The sequence below is a fragment of the Pseudochaenichthys georgianus genome, chromosome 12 (genome assembly GCF_902827115.2).
Source record: "Pseudochaenichthys georgianus chromosome 12, fPseGeo1.2, whole genome shotgun sequence".
Lineage (NCBI taxonomy): Eukaryota > Metazoa > Chordata > Actinopteri > Perciformes > Channichthyidae > Pseudochaenichthys > Pseudochaenichthys georgianus.
In genome coordinates, this window is record NC_047514.1 from 21626458 (window position 1) to 21640674 (window position 14217).

The 14217-nt window shown below is 38.8% G+C and overlaps 1 protein-coding gene across 1 annotated transcript; it reads right to left on the bottom strand.

Annotated features, from left to right (window-relative positions):
• Nucleotides 1-5271: 5271 nt before the first annotated feature.
• Nucleotides 5272-9657, bottom strand: crhbp (corticotropin releasing hormone binding protein). The gene is made up of 7 exons (XM_034096296.1): nt 9546-9657; nt 9351-9444; nt 8845-9002; nt 7474-7684; nt 6868-7013; nt 5983-6100; nt 5272-5903 (listed from the first exon to the last, which is right to left on the bottom strand). Exons 1-7 carry the CDS (start codon nt 9633-9635, stop codon nt 5749-5751), a joined length of 972 nt encoding a protein of 323 aa, XP_033952187.1. The 5' UTR covers nt 9636-9657; the 3' UTR covers nt 5272-5748.
• Between the last annotated feature and the right edge of the window lie 4560 nt (nt 9658-14217).

Genomic DNA, 14217 nt, shown 5'->3' on the forward strand with positions numbered 1-14217 from the left:
CTTTCTTGCAAGGGGTTTGTAGCCAAAAACAAGAATTTTTTTATTTTTATGCTCATCGTTTTCATGTTAAAATCGTATTCCTAAAGTACGAATATTAACTAAAGTAGAGAAACCGTACATCAAGTCTCTGAAATGTGATAGAGTGGAAGTAAACCAGTATAACATGCAGTACTCCACTGGAGTGCATTATGAGAGTGTGCGAGGGCGTGTGCTGCTATTAGGCTTTCACTCACTGGACATTTAACAGTTTTAATGACACATGGCGGTCCCTGTACGCTCGGACCACCTGGGTCCAGGAGCGTCTGCCAATCACTCGGACATGTCTTACCCTCCGGCAGTAATGCTGATATTGTCACCTCGGGGTGGACACAAGTGTTCGCTCAAGCTGCTGTTACTGAGGAGTTTCCTCTGTACGTGCCTTTTCCCAGAATACCCAAGCAGGCAGTTTGCGACGATGACATTCTTAGCTGTGACATGGGGGGGGGGGGGGGATTACTGAAAGCATGTGCAGTGGCAAGTGTGATGCTTTCATGTGCGCAGATGGTGCACCCTCACTGTTACAATGCCATGTGTCTTTGATTGGCTGTAATCGAGCAGGATAATCAGCATATCTCCCTTGGGAAGATGCCATGCAGTAATTATGTATTTTTTGTTCCATTTTTAAAAGGTTGCAATCAATTACAAGTGTCATTTGATTATTTTAAAATGTGATTATTTATAATCTCACCCTCTACTTTCACACAGACTCTTCAAAAATAACTGTCTCCTCATTTCCTATTACCAAACGTCATGTTCAGGAACTGGTCTCCAGCAGAGGAGACCTTTCCCACCCATCGTATAGTTTGAGTCATATGTCGTGAGCATCTCTGGTGGTAATTGAAATCAGTATAATCATGACGTCTGCTAAGTGTGGGAGGGGGGAATTACTGGCATTTAAAAAAGGCTTAAGACAAAAGAGCTAACACCTGAGTCCACATACAACTGTTTCCAGCATGAGTCATTTGAAATATCTACAGATCAACGTCATTTGGAATAAATAGGGATAATTTGTGTTTCATGCAAACATTTGGCGGATTTTTATATCAGACAATAAATACATTAACTGGTCTGTTATTTACTGAGAAATGTGTATTCCCAGTGTCTGCTTCATGACTCCAAGAAATCAACGTTGAGTAGCCATACAGAAAAGGGAAGATAAATACTTCAACTAAAAAAAACAAATAAGGAAAGTTTCATTGACCCCTCAGAAAGAAGGAGGATGATGGGAAACGCACAATTAGACAAAGGATCAACTGGAAAGGACAGAAAAAGGCAAAATAAATAAATAAATAATTGTGTCTGTTAAACATGCGACAAACATAAAGCATAATGCCTGTAAGAGCACTATTTAGTTTTATAACTTCATGAAGTGAATAAAAAGGAAATGTCGAGTAGAAAGCAGGGACACGATGAAGAAATATGGAGATTTCCTTAATTAATTTCAGTATATATATCAACATGTATAATGTCTGTCAGGCATAGCACAGTTGTTTCCCTATCCAAGTGTCAATCATCCAAATCAGGCTGCTGTCTTCAAAAATATGCCTCAAGCTATCATCTCCCACATTCTGTCCATACTGTTCGTCACTTTGTGCGTCATCGCCCTCATTAAGACTGACCTGTGTGTGTGTGTGTGTGTGTGTGTGTGTGTGTGTGTGTGTGCGCGCGCATGCGTGCACGCAGGTGCGTGTGTGCGTGCGTGCAGGTGCGTGCAGGTGCGTGTGTGCGTGCGGGCGTGCGTGTGATGATATCGAATGTGGTATGGTCCTTGTGGATTAAAGCATTTTATCAGAACAAGAGTTACACAGCTGCACACCATGTTGACATGGTGTGCATAATTTATTGACATTTAGTGAGCATAATGTGAGACACAAGCTTTCTATACTACAGAGTATACTTTCACAGAGTATACTTCCATGATCACTCATGAGTTATGTACTTGAACCAAAGACAAATTGATTATTTTTCACCCGATGAAAGTAGCTCCGCTGTCACAAGGGCCGATACAGGAACATATTCCTGCCCACTGCAATAACACTGTACAATAAATCACCTCTGGCTGGAAGAGAACTCTGCTCCATAGTTTCTCTTGTAATAAAACCATTTTGTAGATTTTACACATATATAATCTGTTCAATATTTTACATTTTATATTCCATATGTCATATTATGTATATATATATATATATATTTGTATAATATCTACATGTATATTTTCTATTTCAACATGTATATTTTCTATTTTCTTTTCTTTCTATTCTTGTTTATTTCTAGTTTTGTTTTATTGTAAAATGCCTTGTCTTTTATGCTGCTGCAACAAAAACAATTTCCCAAATTGGGATCAATAAAGTACCATCTTATCTTATCTTATCAGGGATCACCGAAGATATTACATTTCATCTTGTGGGGGACAGCCAAAAAAGTGTGAACGTCATGGTGACGCAAGAGGAAAAGCCAATAACGTTGATCCCATAGGCAACACAAACAAGATCCATTGTAATCCATTAAATAGAAACAAGAAGAACAAGAATCACCAAAAATAAAGGTTCTTTAAAAAATCAGCAATGCCAGCCACTAATCAGTAAGTTAATAATGGAAAAGAAACATTCTAAACAAAACAAAAAAACCCTAGACAAACATTATTAGAATAACTTTTCTTAAATATGCACCGATTTAAGTTCTGCTGAAGAATTTATGAGTCATTAGTATGAAGGTATGATGTTATGACAGGCACGGCTCTCAAAATATCGAGTGTCTGCATCCGCTTTAAGCCCCTGCTGAGCGATTGACAAAGTATTGATAATTAAGCCTTTTTGAAAGGTCAGACTCAAATGTCACGCTTGATTTTCTCAATCTGTGGAGCAGGAAAGGTTTTCAATCAAACCGTCATCATCACAGTAAGCCTGTCAGTCGAAAACATGCGGATACATTTCAACAGTTTTGTAGTATATGACATAAAAGTGACTGATGTACAGCGTGGGAACCGGCCTCTACTTATAATGTAAAGAAAAACATATTAATTATCTATATAAAATATTTTTTAAAATGAATTATATCCTAGAGATCATGTTTTTTTAACTTATTCATTGGTGTATTCAGCAGGCTTGTTCGTCGTGGAGCTGCCTGAGTGACGTGGAACAACAGATATTCCACTATATTAGCCCATTATTTTAATGTACATTCAAATAAATAAAATGTACAAAGATTGAAATGTATGAAATATAGAACTATATAAACATGAAGAATATTTTAGAGGATAAGGATTGTGATATTATATGTTTCTAATTGTCAAAAAAATCAAAGTGAAAGACTAAAAACACCACTGAAATGATCCTACTAACAGTTATTGAAGTATATCCAAAGCCTGGTATATCTTCCATTTTGTATTTTCCTTGGCCTTTACCAAAGCATTTTCACATAAAAAAACTGAACATGTGAACAGACAAATGATGATGTCCTGCTGAAAATCAATTCAGAAAATGTTATTTTGTCTTTTTATTTGTAGGACATGCTGCTGTTCAATTTCTTGGTGGTAGTGAATGGGCTTGGACATAATGAGAGAGACGGACAAACACATTGTTGTTGCTTTTTATGGGATGTAATGAAAAGCTCAACTATGATGAGTGAAAGCTCACTCGAGGTGCTTATCCTTACCGTATGTGGATACACACGTGGATTTCCGCAGTCGGACGTCATCACACACCCGTTCATCACCAGCTGTGGCTGCAGGTGTGTGTCAATGATAATACACCTGCAGGCCTTTAATCACTGCTTGCCCCATTGGTTTGTTCCATTCAAGCCATCATTTCAGAGATATCGCCTGCTGCTTTCTCTGTGGTGACATTGAGGGGCGCTTATACCATAAATAGTCATAAAAGACGTGAAGGAGGGAGGAGGGAGGGGGGAGGGGGGGGGTGGCACGTGCTCCATGATAACCTGAAAGGTATCTTGGTTGTTTGAGACATGAGAAAATTGTGAAATATATGGAATGTGCATTAATAGTGAATGGATGTTTATTTGTATATTATTGCAAATAACTGAGTGAGTATTAAGACAGCTGGTCATTGACTATTTTTTACATCTTTACATCCTCCCCCTAACTCACAAGTAAAAGAGTTCACAGTCATTTTTGCATATCAGTGCTTTGAGCTAAATGCTACAACAGCACACAATGCTATTTAGCGGTTTTAAGATAAGAGATAAGATATAACTTTATTGATCCCAATTTGGGAAATTGTTGTATTTCTTTGTATTTGTAATGGTTACCATGTTTCCATTCTCTCTTTAGCTTTTTAGCATGCCAACATTTGTTAATTAGCACGTTTACACAAAGTAGAGCCAGGGCTGGTTGGAATGTCAATAGTTTTGCTTGTATTTGGTAGAGAAAATAAATATTGCGCAAGTTTAAACTGCAGGTGATAATAGAAAAGAAGTCGAAGAATCACCAAAGTCACTAGGATTCATCCTCTGGGAACCATGAATATCTGTACAAAACTTTATGACAATCCATCCAATAGATAAGATATGTGGGTGTGGACCACAATGATGGACCAACCAACCAACAATGTGTTTCCTAAAGCCACACCATTACCATCAATGTTGTAATGAGTGCATAGAGCTCCAATTCACAGCCATGTTTTGGTTGTCAGTAGCAGAAATGGTTAGAAGGCCCAGATGGACTTATAACCCAAACTGACATCTTTGTTAAAACCTTGTCTTTTTAACTTAGATGTTTCAAAAATACCAAAAAAGGTGCCTTTAAAGTTCATGTAATTTTTGGTGCAATCCTGAACAGAACAGAAGCAGTCCTAACTTGACAGGTGGAGAAATGAACACCGAGGGTTCTCCACTAAAAACTACTTTATTGAAAGTAATTTCATTGCGCAATTATCAGAAAAAATAGAACACCACCAGCCAGAAGAGGGTGATTGTCCTGTATCTAAATATAAGTGAATATAATATATATCCAAAAATGTGGTAAATGGATGCGATCGTAAAATGATTTTGAAGTTGTATTTGCTGTCTGTTCCGTCTTTAGAAATTATATTATGAAACCCATCTCAATTACACAAACATAAAGGAGAATTATACTTTTTTAACAATATATTAATATAAATTCCGTTCTTGCTCTATGTCGTAATACTTTAGATGTTGTAAGTTGTGCATTGCTTTGTTTTTCACTGCGGCACACTTTAGGACAGGAAACATATTTGATTGCTTTGTCATGCAGTATAATTTTATTACAAAAAGATTTTATACAAATGTAACTTTACAATGGCAATGGACACTTGTATTTATTATAGTGAACATTGAAACGCCCTCTGCATCATCAGTGGCAGGATGTGACAAAATGATACAGAAAAATGAACAAATGTGACATTCATTTCAGAATCACTCCTTTACAAGAATGTTGACCATGTGTAACATTACAACAATACATAACAATAAAACATGATAAATACACACAATTGTACAAAAAGCAACAATGAAAGCAAAAAAACAAAAACTGAAGTCCAGTAAATGTGGTAGTCTATATTACTGTGTCTGTTTATATTATTATTCACTTTTCTGGTTATATCTCTGGATTCAGGCAATGTAGTCCAATCAGAGGGACTGACTGAGGTGGATGTCTTGTTTTATTGATCAAATAATTGGGATAAAATGTTTGCGGTCAAATGATACATTTGTCACTTTGTGGTCCTGCTGGGATCAGTTGTTGAAACAGAAATCCTCCACGTTGTTGAGTTTGATGGTCTGCAGCTCCTGGCTGCCCAGTACTCTGTAGCTGAAGGACACTCTGCTGACGTAGTTCCCGCTGGACACCATCCTCACCACGGTGTTATCACAGCCGATCTTCATGTGGGCTGCAGGGCACAGCAACAGATTACTTTAGCCTCAGTTCAACCAGTTTGGTATCATGAGAGGAGATCAGGGTGTACTCACTGGGTCCAGTGAAGGAGATGCAGAGGTCCGTGATGGGCAGCAGCTTCGATGTGTCGATGCCACTTCCTCCCAGCAGCTGCACGAAATCCCCTGATTCTGCACACCCAGGCAAGGCCCTCTGTGGAAACCAATACAGGGTTTTAATGTAAGTGGCCAACACCATTCCCATTCAATTAATAACATGTATAAGACTGCTTTAAAGCCATATTCCAATGAGATACAGCTGGAGCACTTGTATCCATAAAGGAACAAGGTCGAGCTCTTGTGAGAAGAGTTTCAACAATTTCTATTAAGGTGATTGCAGCAATTTAACGCTCTTTGTATTTCTCGGCGTACTTGAGTCGGTGTGTCTCGTCTCAGTTGCAACTTTCCTGCAGCTGAGCAGTGTTTATGTTTTTATGATGTAAGATATGGTGTTGTTTTTACTTATTAAATCCCTCCTCGATCCAATATTTGTACTTTCTCAACAACATGAACAGTAACTTCGTCAAAAGACTTGAAAACACGTGTTTTATATTTAGGAGAAAAATAAAAAGAAGGTGAATGTCCTTCGTAAGAAGTGTAAGAGAGCAGATTGATGGCTGGGTTTACAAAGCATGTGCATTTGCAACTGGAAACAACTGTTTGTGTCCTCTTACTGTATGCCAATGAATGACTTAAACCTTCTACTGAAAATGAGTAATACTAAGCAAGAGAGGCTTTGTTTCGGGACGGACAGAGTGCTGTTGTGGCTGCTTTGAACATCCTGAACACATTTTAAGTCAGCTCTTTTGAAGGTGCTGGAGGAGTGCCAACACGTTGGGAAAAATAAGGTAAAGGAAAATAATCAAAATAAATCTTAAAGTGGATGTTGTTCATAAATCAATGTTTGATGTGTTTTTTTACCTTAGGAAAGTTGTTGTAGTGCCCCAGGCTGAACTCGGAGACGTCGATGGCCACAGGATAAATGATGGAGAAGCTGCAGTTCCTGTGCTGCTGCGGGATCACCATAGTGTAACTGCCCTCTGGTGACTGGGAGATGACATTACACGCTGCAGGGAGAAGAAGAAGTGGCAAAGGGAAGGGCGTTACAAGGATGTCCTGATTCCCGATGTGAAGCGGGTACAACATACAAAGAAATGCACACAGTTCATTTCAAATAAATGGCAATATTGGCAAAAGGGAAAGGTTTTGGTAATGAGCAACCTTTCTGGTAGAAGAAAAAACTCATATTTACAAACTGTATTTCTAAGTATTGACATTGGTTGGTAACACTAAATATAAAGCTGCAGCTTCAAGATATATCTATCATGAAAGCATGGGTAAGTGCTTTTAGTTTGATAGAGAAATCAACACATTTGGAGGTACATATGTCCCTGTATTTGCCATGTGATCGTGTTCCTAATCCAGAAAGGTATTGATGGCAAACTATCCCGTGTTGGTTCAATTGATGACTGAAAGCACTTTTGTATGTCTTTTCTATGCATTTTGCTTATGCATGCGACTACTTACGGAAAGGATTGATGTGTTTCCTGACTGTTAGGGTGAAGCTGCTGCCGGCGTTGTGAATGCGGAAGAAGACCATGGCCACGTTCTGTGAGGAGCGCACGCTTTTCCTCAGAGATCCAGAGTCACAGTAATCCACATAGCGCTCGTACAGAGGCAGAGGGTGATCCTGGGAGCTGGGGAACTTCTCTCCCTTCATCACCCAGCCGTCAAACACCTTCATGGGACACATGAACAAGAGGAGAGTATTCAGATACAGTCACAGGTGGTGTCAGCAGGGTTTTGTATCATTTATCAGGGTATCTGCAGGAATCCTGAAGTCAAATGTAAAACCTTTCAAGACCTTTTTTAAGACCCTTTCCATACATTTTAAGACCTCATCGCCACTTGGAGTTTTAACCGGTTACCTTGGCGACACACTTGACCTCACATTGACTATATACAGTATTGATTGTCCTTCCTCCTTATCTTCCAACCATTTGAACGCAGACTTGCATTTCCCCATAACGATGTTGCTTAGCAACCGGCGTAAACGGACCTTCGCGCTATCGAGCAGTGAGCGTCCTGTTCAGATGACGTCAAATCCAACGGGATGCCATAAATAAACTACACAGAATCACACTACACACCTACGCCATGATTACATTCAGGCAGACTGTAGAATACAACCTCTTTGGACCATTTATGTACTTATTGAAAACAAGCTACAAAATGTAATACCTTGGAAAACGCCGTTTAATATTTTTTAATAGCCTTAATTTTCGCTAAATTGATTTATCAACTTTTAATACTTTTTAAGACCCCGCGGACACCCCGAGTCACATTCTAATGCAATCATTGTTTTCACTCACTGGACTATCATGACAACTTTGGCATGCAGAGAGTATCAGCGTGCTTTGTGAGTAAGCAGGTTATGTACAATTGCCTTATGCTAAAGGTCTTTGGAAGTGTTTCTAAGCTTAGTCAAGCAGGTTCACTGACCCCCGTCTGGAAGCATGACAACTAACATTAACATTCATGTTTATCACTGATATTCCCAAGGTCATTTAAAGATACAATAATATTATAGCTCTGCATTTCTGGCAGAATCTTATTTCAAGTGTTGATTTTTAACTAGCTATCCTTGTTTTTGTTGCATTTGTTATATTCCCTATTTCGCCTGATGTGCCGTATAAAAAAAGCTAACCTTACCAGTGATGACTGAATATAAACATCATTATAGATAGATGTAAGGAAATGTTGCATATCTTTTTGGATTTAATTTGCTATTTTAGCTCCATTTCCAAGAACTATGCTGTTTTACACATGATTGGATTGTTTTTTAACAAATAAGAGGATTTGGGTAATTGGATTATTTGTGCGAAGTTGTTGGTTTACCGTGATGAAGTCCCCTGCCCTGCAGTCGATGTCAACATTGTCATAATCCACACTGATCACTTCGTTGGGCTCAGCCATGAAGAAAACAGCGCAGCTGAGCTGAGGACGCTCTGCTGTGAAGGTGAACTGACCCTCCACTGCCACCATGTCCAGACACCCTGACACGGAGACATCAGTTTGCAATATTAAAATACATGTGCATGTCACTGACAGAACCACTAGAAAACAGCAGGTAGAAAATGTTTTTAAGTATATCAAGAGATTGCATTTAATTTTAATTATTTATTTATGTCCTTCCTACCTATAAAACAAACTGAAAACTAAACTTGAAAGAAAAGGGAGTAGTCTGTTCTGTTCAAAACTGTCAATTAAAACAATTATAAAGACATTACATTTAAGATATGAAAAATGCAAGCATGTGATTATATCTTGCTCATACTGCACACATTAAGTCTATAACCCTCAGATATAGGCACAACAAAAAACATAGATTTAAATTGACTTACTTAAGGGTCGACGGTAAATGAATTCCTCAGGTGTTTCTCTCTTGAGCTCCGAGTTGAAAAATGAAAATAATTCATCTTTTGAAATCTCGTTGTTCTGCATAGGGGGAGGGGGGAAAGTGTTCACACAAAGTGAAACGATATCCTCAATGTGAATCTGTACAGAAGTGAAATTACCCACAAGTTTAAAGTGCTTACCTCGATGTATCTGGTGTCTCCCTTGAGGACAGACAGGCTCAACACCAGGAAGAAGAGCTGCTCTCGGAAGGTGCGCTCCATAACCCGCATCTCTGTCTGTCTGCAAGGCGCACCTGAGCGGAGGATCTGAGCCGCTCTGCGACCGGAGAGGCTTTTATAGGTCAGGCGAGGCTGCCACCGACTCACAGACACCGTGCACCCCCCCCCCCCCCCCCCCCCACCGCACAACCAGATGCGTGGTCGTGACAGGGATGGACAAGCATGTGTTGAGCCAAAGAGAGAGAGTATGCAATTAAGGATTTCAAGCACTGTCATATTACGAGGTGTTACATTGACTTGCCAAGTAACTTAAAGAAAACTCACATTAGTTGTTTGGTTGAAGTTTTTTTTAACATTTTTAGAATAATATATCTATAGTATGTATATAATCTATACTATAGATGTCTGTTGTAATTGCACAGTGCTTTGGAAGTACCATTATATTAAATCAGGGGTCTCCAACCTTTCTCCACCTGAGAGCTACTTTGAAAAAATGAAAGTGGCCAAGAGCTACTTGCATCGCATCGCTTACATTTATTCACATAGCACTCATCAGTTGAATTAAGCTACTTTTGTGTGAAATCAATACCTAAAGCTTATCTAAAATCTTAACTTCACATCAAGGTGCAAGAAAACGACAATTTCTCACGTATTAATATGGACAACATAGTAAGTACTTCACTGAAGATTCACATAAATGTCCAAGAGCAAATTACAATGTTTTCACTTCTTCTTATGGCCCACATAGTAAATACATCGCCTTAATCACCACCTTGCAAGCATCTTATGGCACGTGTGTAAAATAAGTGCATTCACTCTTTTTTACAGTTAGTGAGATGACTGGCGCTGCATGGAGTCACCATACAGGTGTATGCTGGACCCACTTAGGTTCACTCTAATAGAGTCATTTACATGTTCATCAGTCGGTCTTGTTCTGTATTTACATTTCATTCATGCCAGAAAAGGCTGCTTCACAAAGGCAATTAGAGCCACATAAAGCAGACAGGTTCAGTGCTGCTTGGTGATGTTCTTATAGTTTTCTGGGCGTACAAGGCTCCAGAAATGTTGTGAGTTTTGCTGAGACTTAAGCTGAACATGATTTTGGAGATTTATAACCTTCATCTCCATCTCCACAGGATTGACACTGAACAGTGCAGCCATCTTTTCTTCTTCTTCGTGTTGACATGAAATTATAAGCCATAATAAATCAATTGTATAGGTCTAGCCTCCCTATATCTGTGTGTGACATTTTTCCATCCTCAAAAACAAATACTTCTGCAGTCTAGCTGCAGCTTCAAGCAACGGTCTTCTGTTAAAAAAAGGACACTGAATGTCTTGAATGAGGCATCACACACACATGACCTGAGTCTGAACAAAGCAGACAACAGGAGTATTTACAACAGCATTATAAAAACAAAAATAGTGCATGTGGGTGCACACTTACATTCTCTGTTTTACCGTTACATGAATCCCATGAATGTATGAGATTAAGTTATCTTCATTATATCTCAGTGATTAAGTGAATAATAAAGTTTCTATCAGGTCACTATCAGCCTGTCACTCTTATTAGTAGTTATTTTCAGGAGGGGGCGGGGCTTGGAGGAACAGAGAGGAGACGGTGATCGCGGAAGCTTTCCTCCTGCCTTCACAAACTTTACACGCGTATTTAACTGAAAATAGCAATGAGGACATTCATACTCTGCAATCCAAGACTTGATTAAATCCACCAAAAACCTGACATGACGATAACGAGTGTTTTTCAAAAACACAAATCCCTCCCTCTGTGTCTCTGAGCCGCAGCGACGCGGCCTGATTCAGAGCGGGTCATTCTGGTTGGTTCTGACTGGTGCTGCTGGAGAAAGCAGACTGGTCCATGTGTGGTGTCGCTGTGCCGCTGTCACATCTGCTCCTTGATCTCTGCGTCACGGACAAATTTTATATTCGTGTGACAGAAACAATTCTAAAATAAAAAAACTTTATTGTCCGGCCACGGCCGAAAAATCAAGAAGCAACCTTACTACGCTATAATCGATAATCGAGCGGCGAGCTACTGAAAAGCTGCCCGCGAGCTACCGGTAGCTCGCGATCGACGTGTTGGAGACCCCTGTGTTAAATTAATGTAAAAGCAGCAATTTGAAACAAGGGATTTCTATAATATTAAGTGCTGCATTTAATTGTAGGGACTATATCAAATTGTATTGTGTAGAAAAGACTGCATCAGTATAATATTTTTTTTTTTTTAAAGTGACACATGTATTTGAGATTAGATTCTCCTGTAATCCTCTTTGGCAACCTGTTTTTGTTCATGCTAATAAAGCTATTTCAGTTGAAGAATTGAGTGAGGGGGGAGTTTAAACCAACATAAATCAGGTAGCTCAAATCCGTCTACAGTGCTGATTATAAAACTACAATGAGGCCAAATTATGTAAATGTCACCTCACTTTATTCGGATTATAACCTGACACTTGTCTGCCTTGCAGGTAAAACTGAACATAGTATGTGTTGAATCCAGTGGAGCAACACATCTTCAGTTGAAAGATTGGTCGATTGCTTTCTTATCATGCACAATATCTACATTGCATCATATTGTATATCTGCTATTGTACATGTGTCATGTCTCTATCAGTACATGCAATGGTTACATTCGTACTGACTTTTAATAAGTCACACATTGACTTGCATTCACCCGTAGGACAGGTGTGATGCAAATGAAGTATGATATAATTCAGATTAGACACATTGGACAGAGTACAACGAAATGCAGTTTTCATCCAACCAGAAAGTGCAAAGAGCAGATAAAGTGCCTGAAGTAACAATACGGCTATTGTGGAGTGTTTTTTTTTATTACTTATATTTATATTATTTGGTCTACATTTACTTTATTTAGACTTGGTCTTATCTAGGACAGGACTGGACCTTGCCTTGAACTCGATTAAGTTGGACTTGAGTCCAGCCCTGCATGGAGCTGAAACAAACACACTCACAACTACAGGTTGTAGAGTTTCCAATGTGTCTTCAGTCTTTATAGAGAAACATGACTGCATCGAAACAGAATATATATTAAAGTGAAATAGAGGAGGGTAGAAATTATGTGAGATTAATTGATATCGTTTACTGACTGATTGTACAATTTGACAGCAACATCTTGTCCATGTGACCACCTGCTGTGCTTTCTGCAGCACTCACTTCACATTCACTAAGCTGCTTTCACGCCTGCTGTGTGTGACGCGGTCCTCACACACCCGAGAGCCATCAGCGCTGTAGTCTGGCTCATTTCGAGGAGAGTGATAAAACATGCTGTTTCTGAAACATAATCCTATCATTTTGTATCCCAGTCCTTGATTATGAACTGGAAAACATTCACAAGAATTGTTGTCATTATGCATGAACGGAAATAGTATTGTGTTTTCTACACATCTGGCTCAAATATTGGACAGCTGTAAGGCATATGTTACTAATTATGAGCCTGAAAACACATACATTGTGAAGTAAAGTAACTTACAATCAAAGTATTGTTATTCTGGTTGTTGAAAAGTTATTGGTTGCCTTCACAGACTTGAGTGTGGAGGACACAGAGTGCTGGTCCTCCATCTGTCCTGTCCCCCTCCAAATGCAGAAATTGGGCCTCGGTGTAATCCGACCTCTTAGTGTTCAGTTTTTAGGAAACAACATGTTTGTGTCCCGAGATGAATAATGGATGAACAAAGTTTGGGATCTCCAGAGAAACTTTTACTTTGACTTTTCACTCTTTTGTCACTCAAAGTATCAAGTAAAAATGTATATCTACTTTTGAAGTTTCTTCCTGATATTGATGCTGAATAATTGAAGTAAATCAGTGTATCATTAACGATTTCAGTTTTAATAAAATAAGATATTCAATTAAAATAAAGTCAATGTTTTTTGGCATAAAGCCACTATTTTATCGTCCTGATAGTGGATTATTTGTCTGGCTTTGAAACACGGTACTAAGGTTTTCTGTCCTGCTGGGCCATTGATTAAAGGGTCATCTATAACTGCATTGGATTGAATTTTTTTAAGATGATTAGAATTCAATGAATAAATGAAACTTATTACAGAAGTAGCTCTTAAATTGAAGGATCAGTAATGGAAGTGATGACTTGTTAGCAGCCCTCTCAGAGAGACACACAGTTGCGCTCTAACTGTTTGTAGTAGTCTGTGACCTTCATAATTACATATATTCTTAAAAAATTAACCATATTACGTCCCCCAGGTTCCATTTCATTCAATCATTGGTGCATCCTTTATATGCGTGCACTTACACTGTATACATCCATCAATTGTATCACCAGATTAGGGGTGTTACAGGCGTTAGATAGATACAGTAACCCTACTATTGCTCTGTGCATGCTTTAATCGTTTTTTGATTATTTTGATAAACATGTCATATTCCATATGCCCTTTCAACCTGATGACTTTAGCATGAACTTCTTATCTTACAAAGCCAAAGCGTTTTTCATTACAGCAAATATAGAACATTTGCATTCGGACTTTCCCATTCACACACTCATTAAAACAAATGCTGACCCTTAGAAGTGATGTACACAGGGAGTTGCATTTGGTTTGTGGGTGAATTTGCAGAGATGCTGTCCACTTGAGGAATATAAGCTTTTTA

Excerpts from the sequence above, each read along its gene's own strand:
- crhbp (XM_034096296.1), bottom strand. The coding sequence starts at position 9,635 with ATGCGGGTTATGGAGCGCACCTTCCGAGAGCAGCTCTTCTTCCTGGTG. Across the intron at positions 7,685-8,844 it reads GGGCAGGGGACTTCATCACG|GTGTTTGACGGCTGGGTGAT; the intron begins GTAAACCAACAA and ends TGTCCCATGAAG. Across the intron at positions 5,904-5,982 it reads CATCTCCTTCACTGGACCCA|CCCACATGAAGATCGGCTGT; the intron begins GTGAGTACACCC and ends TGTGCCCTGCAG.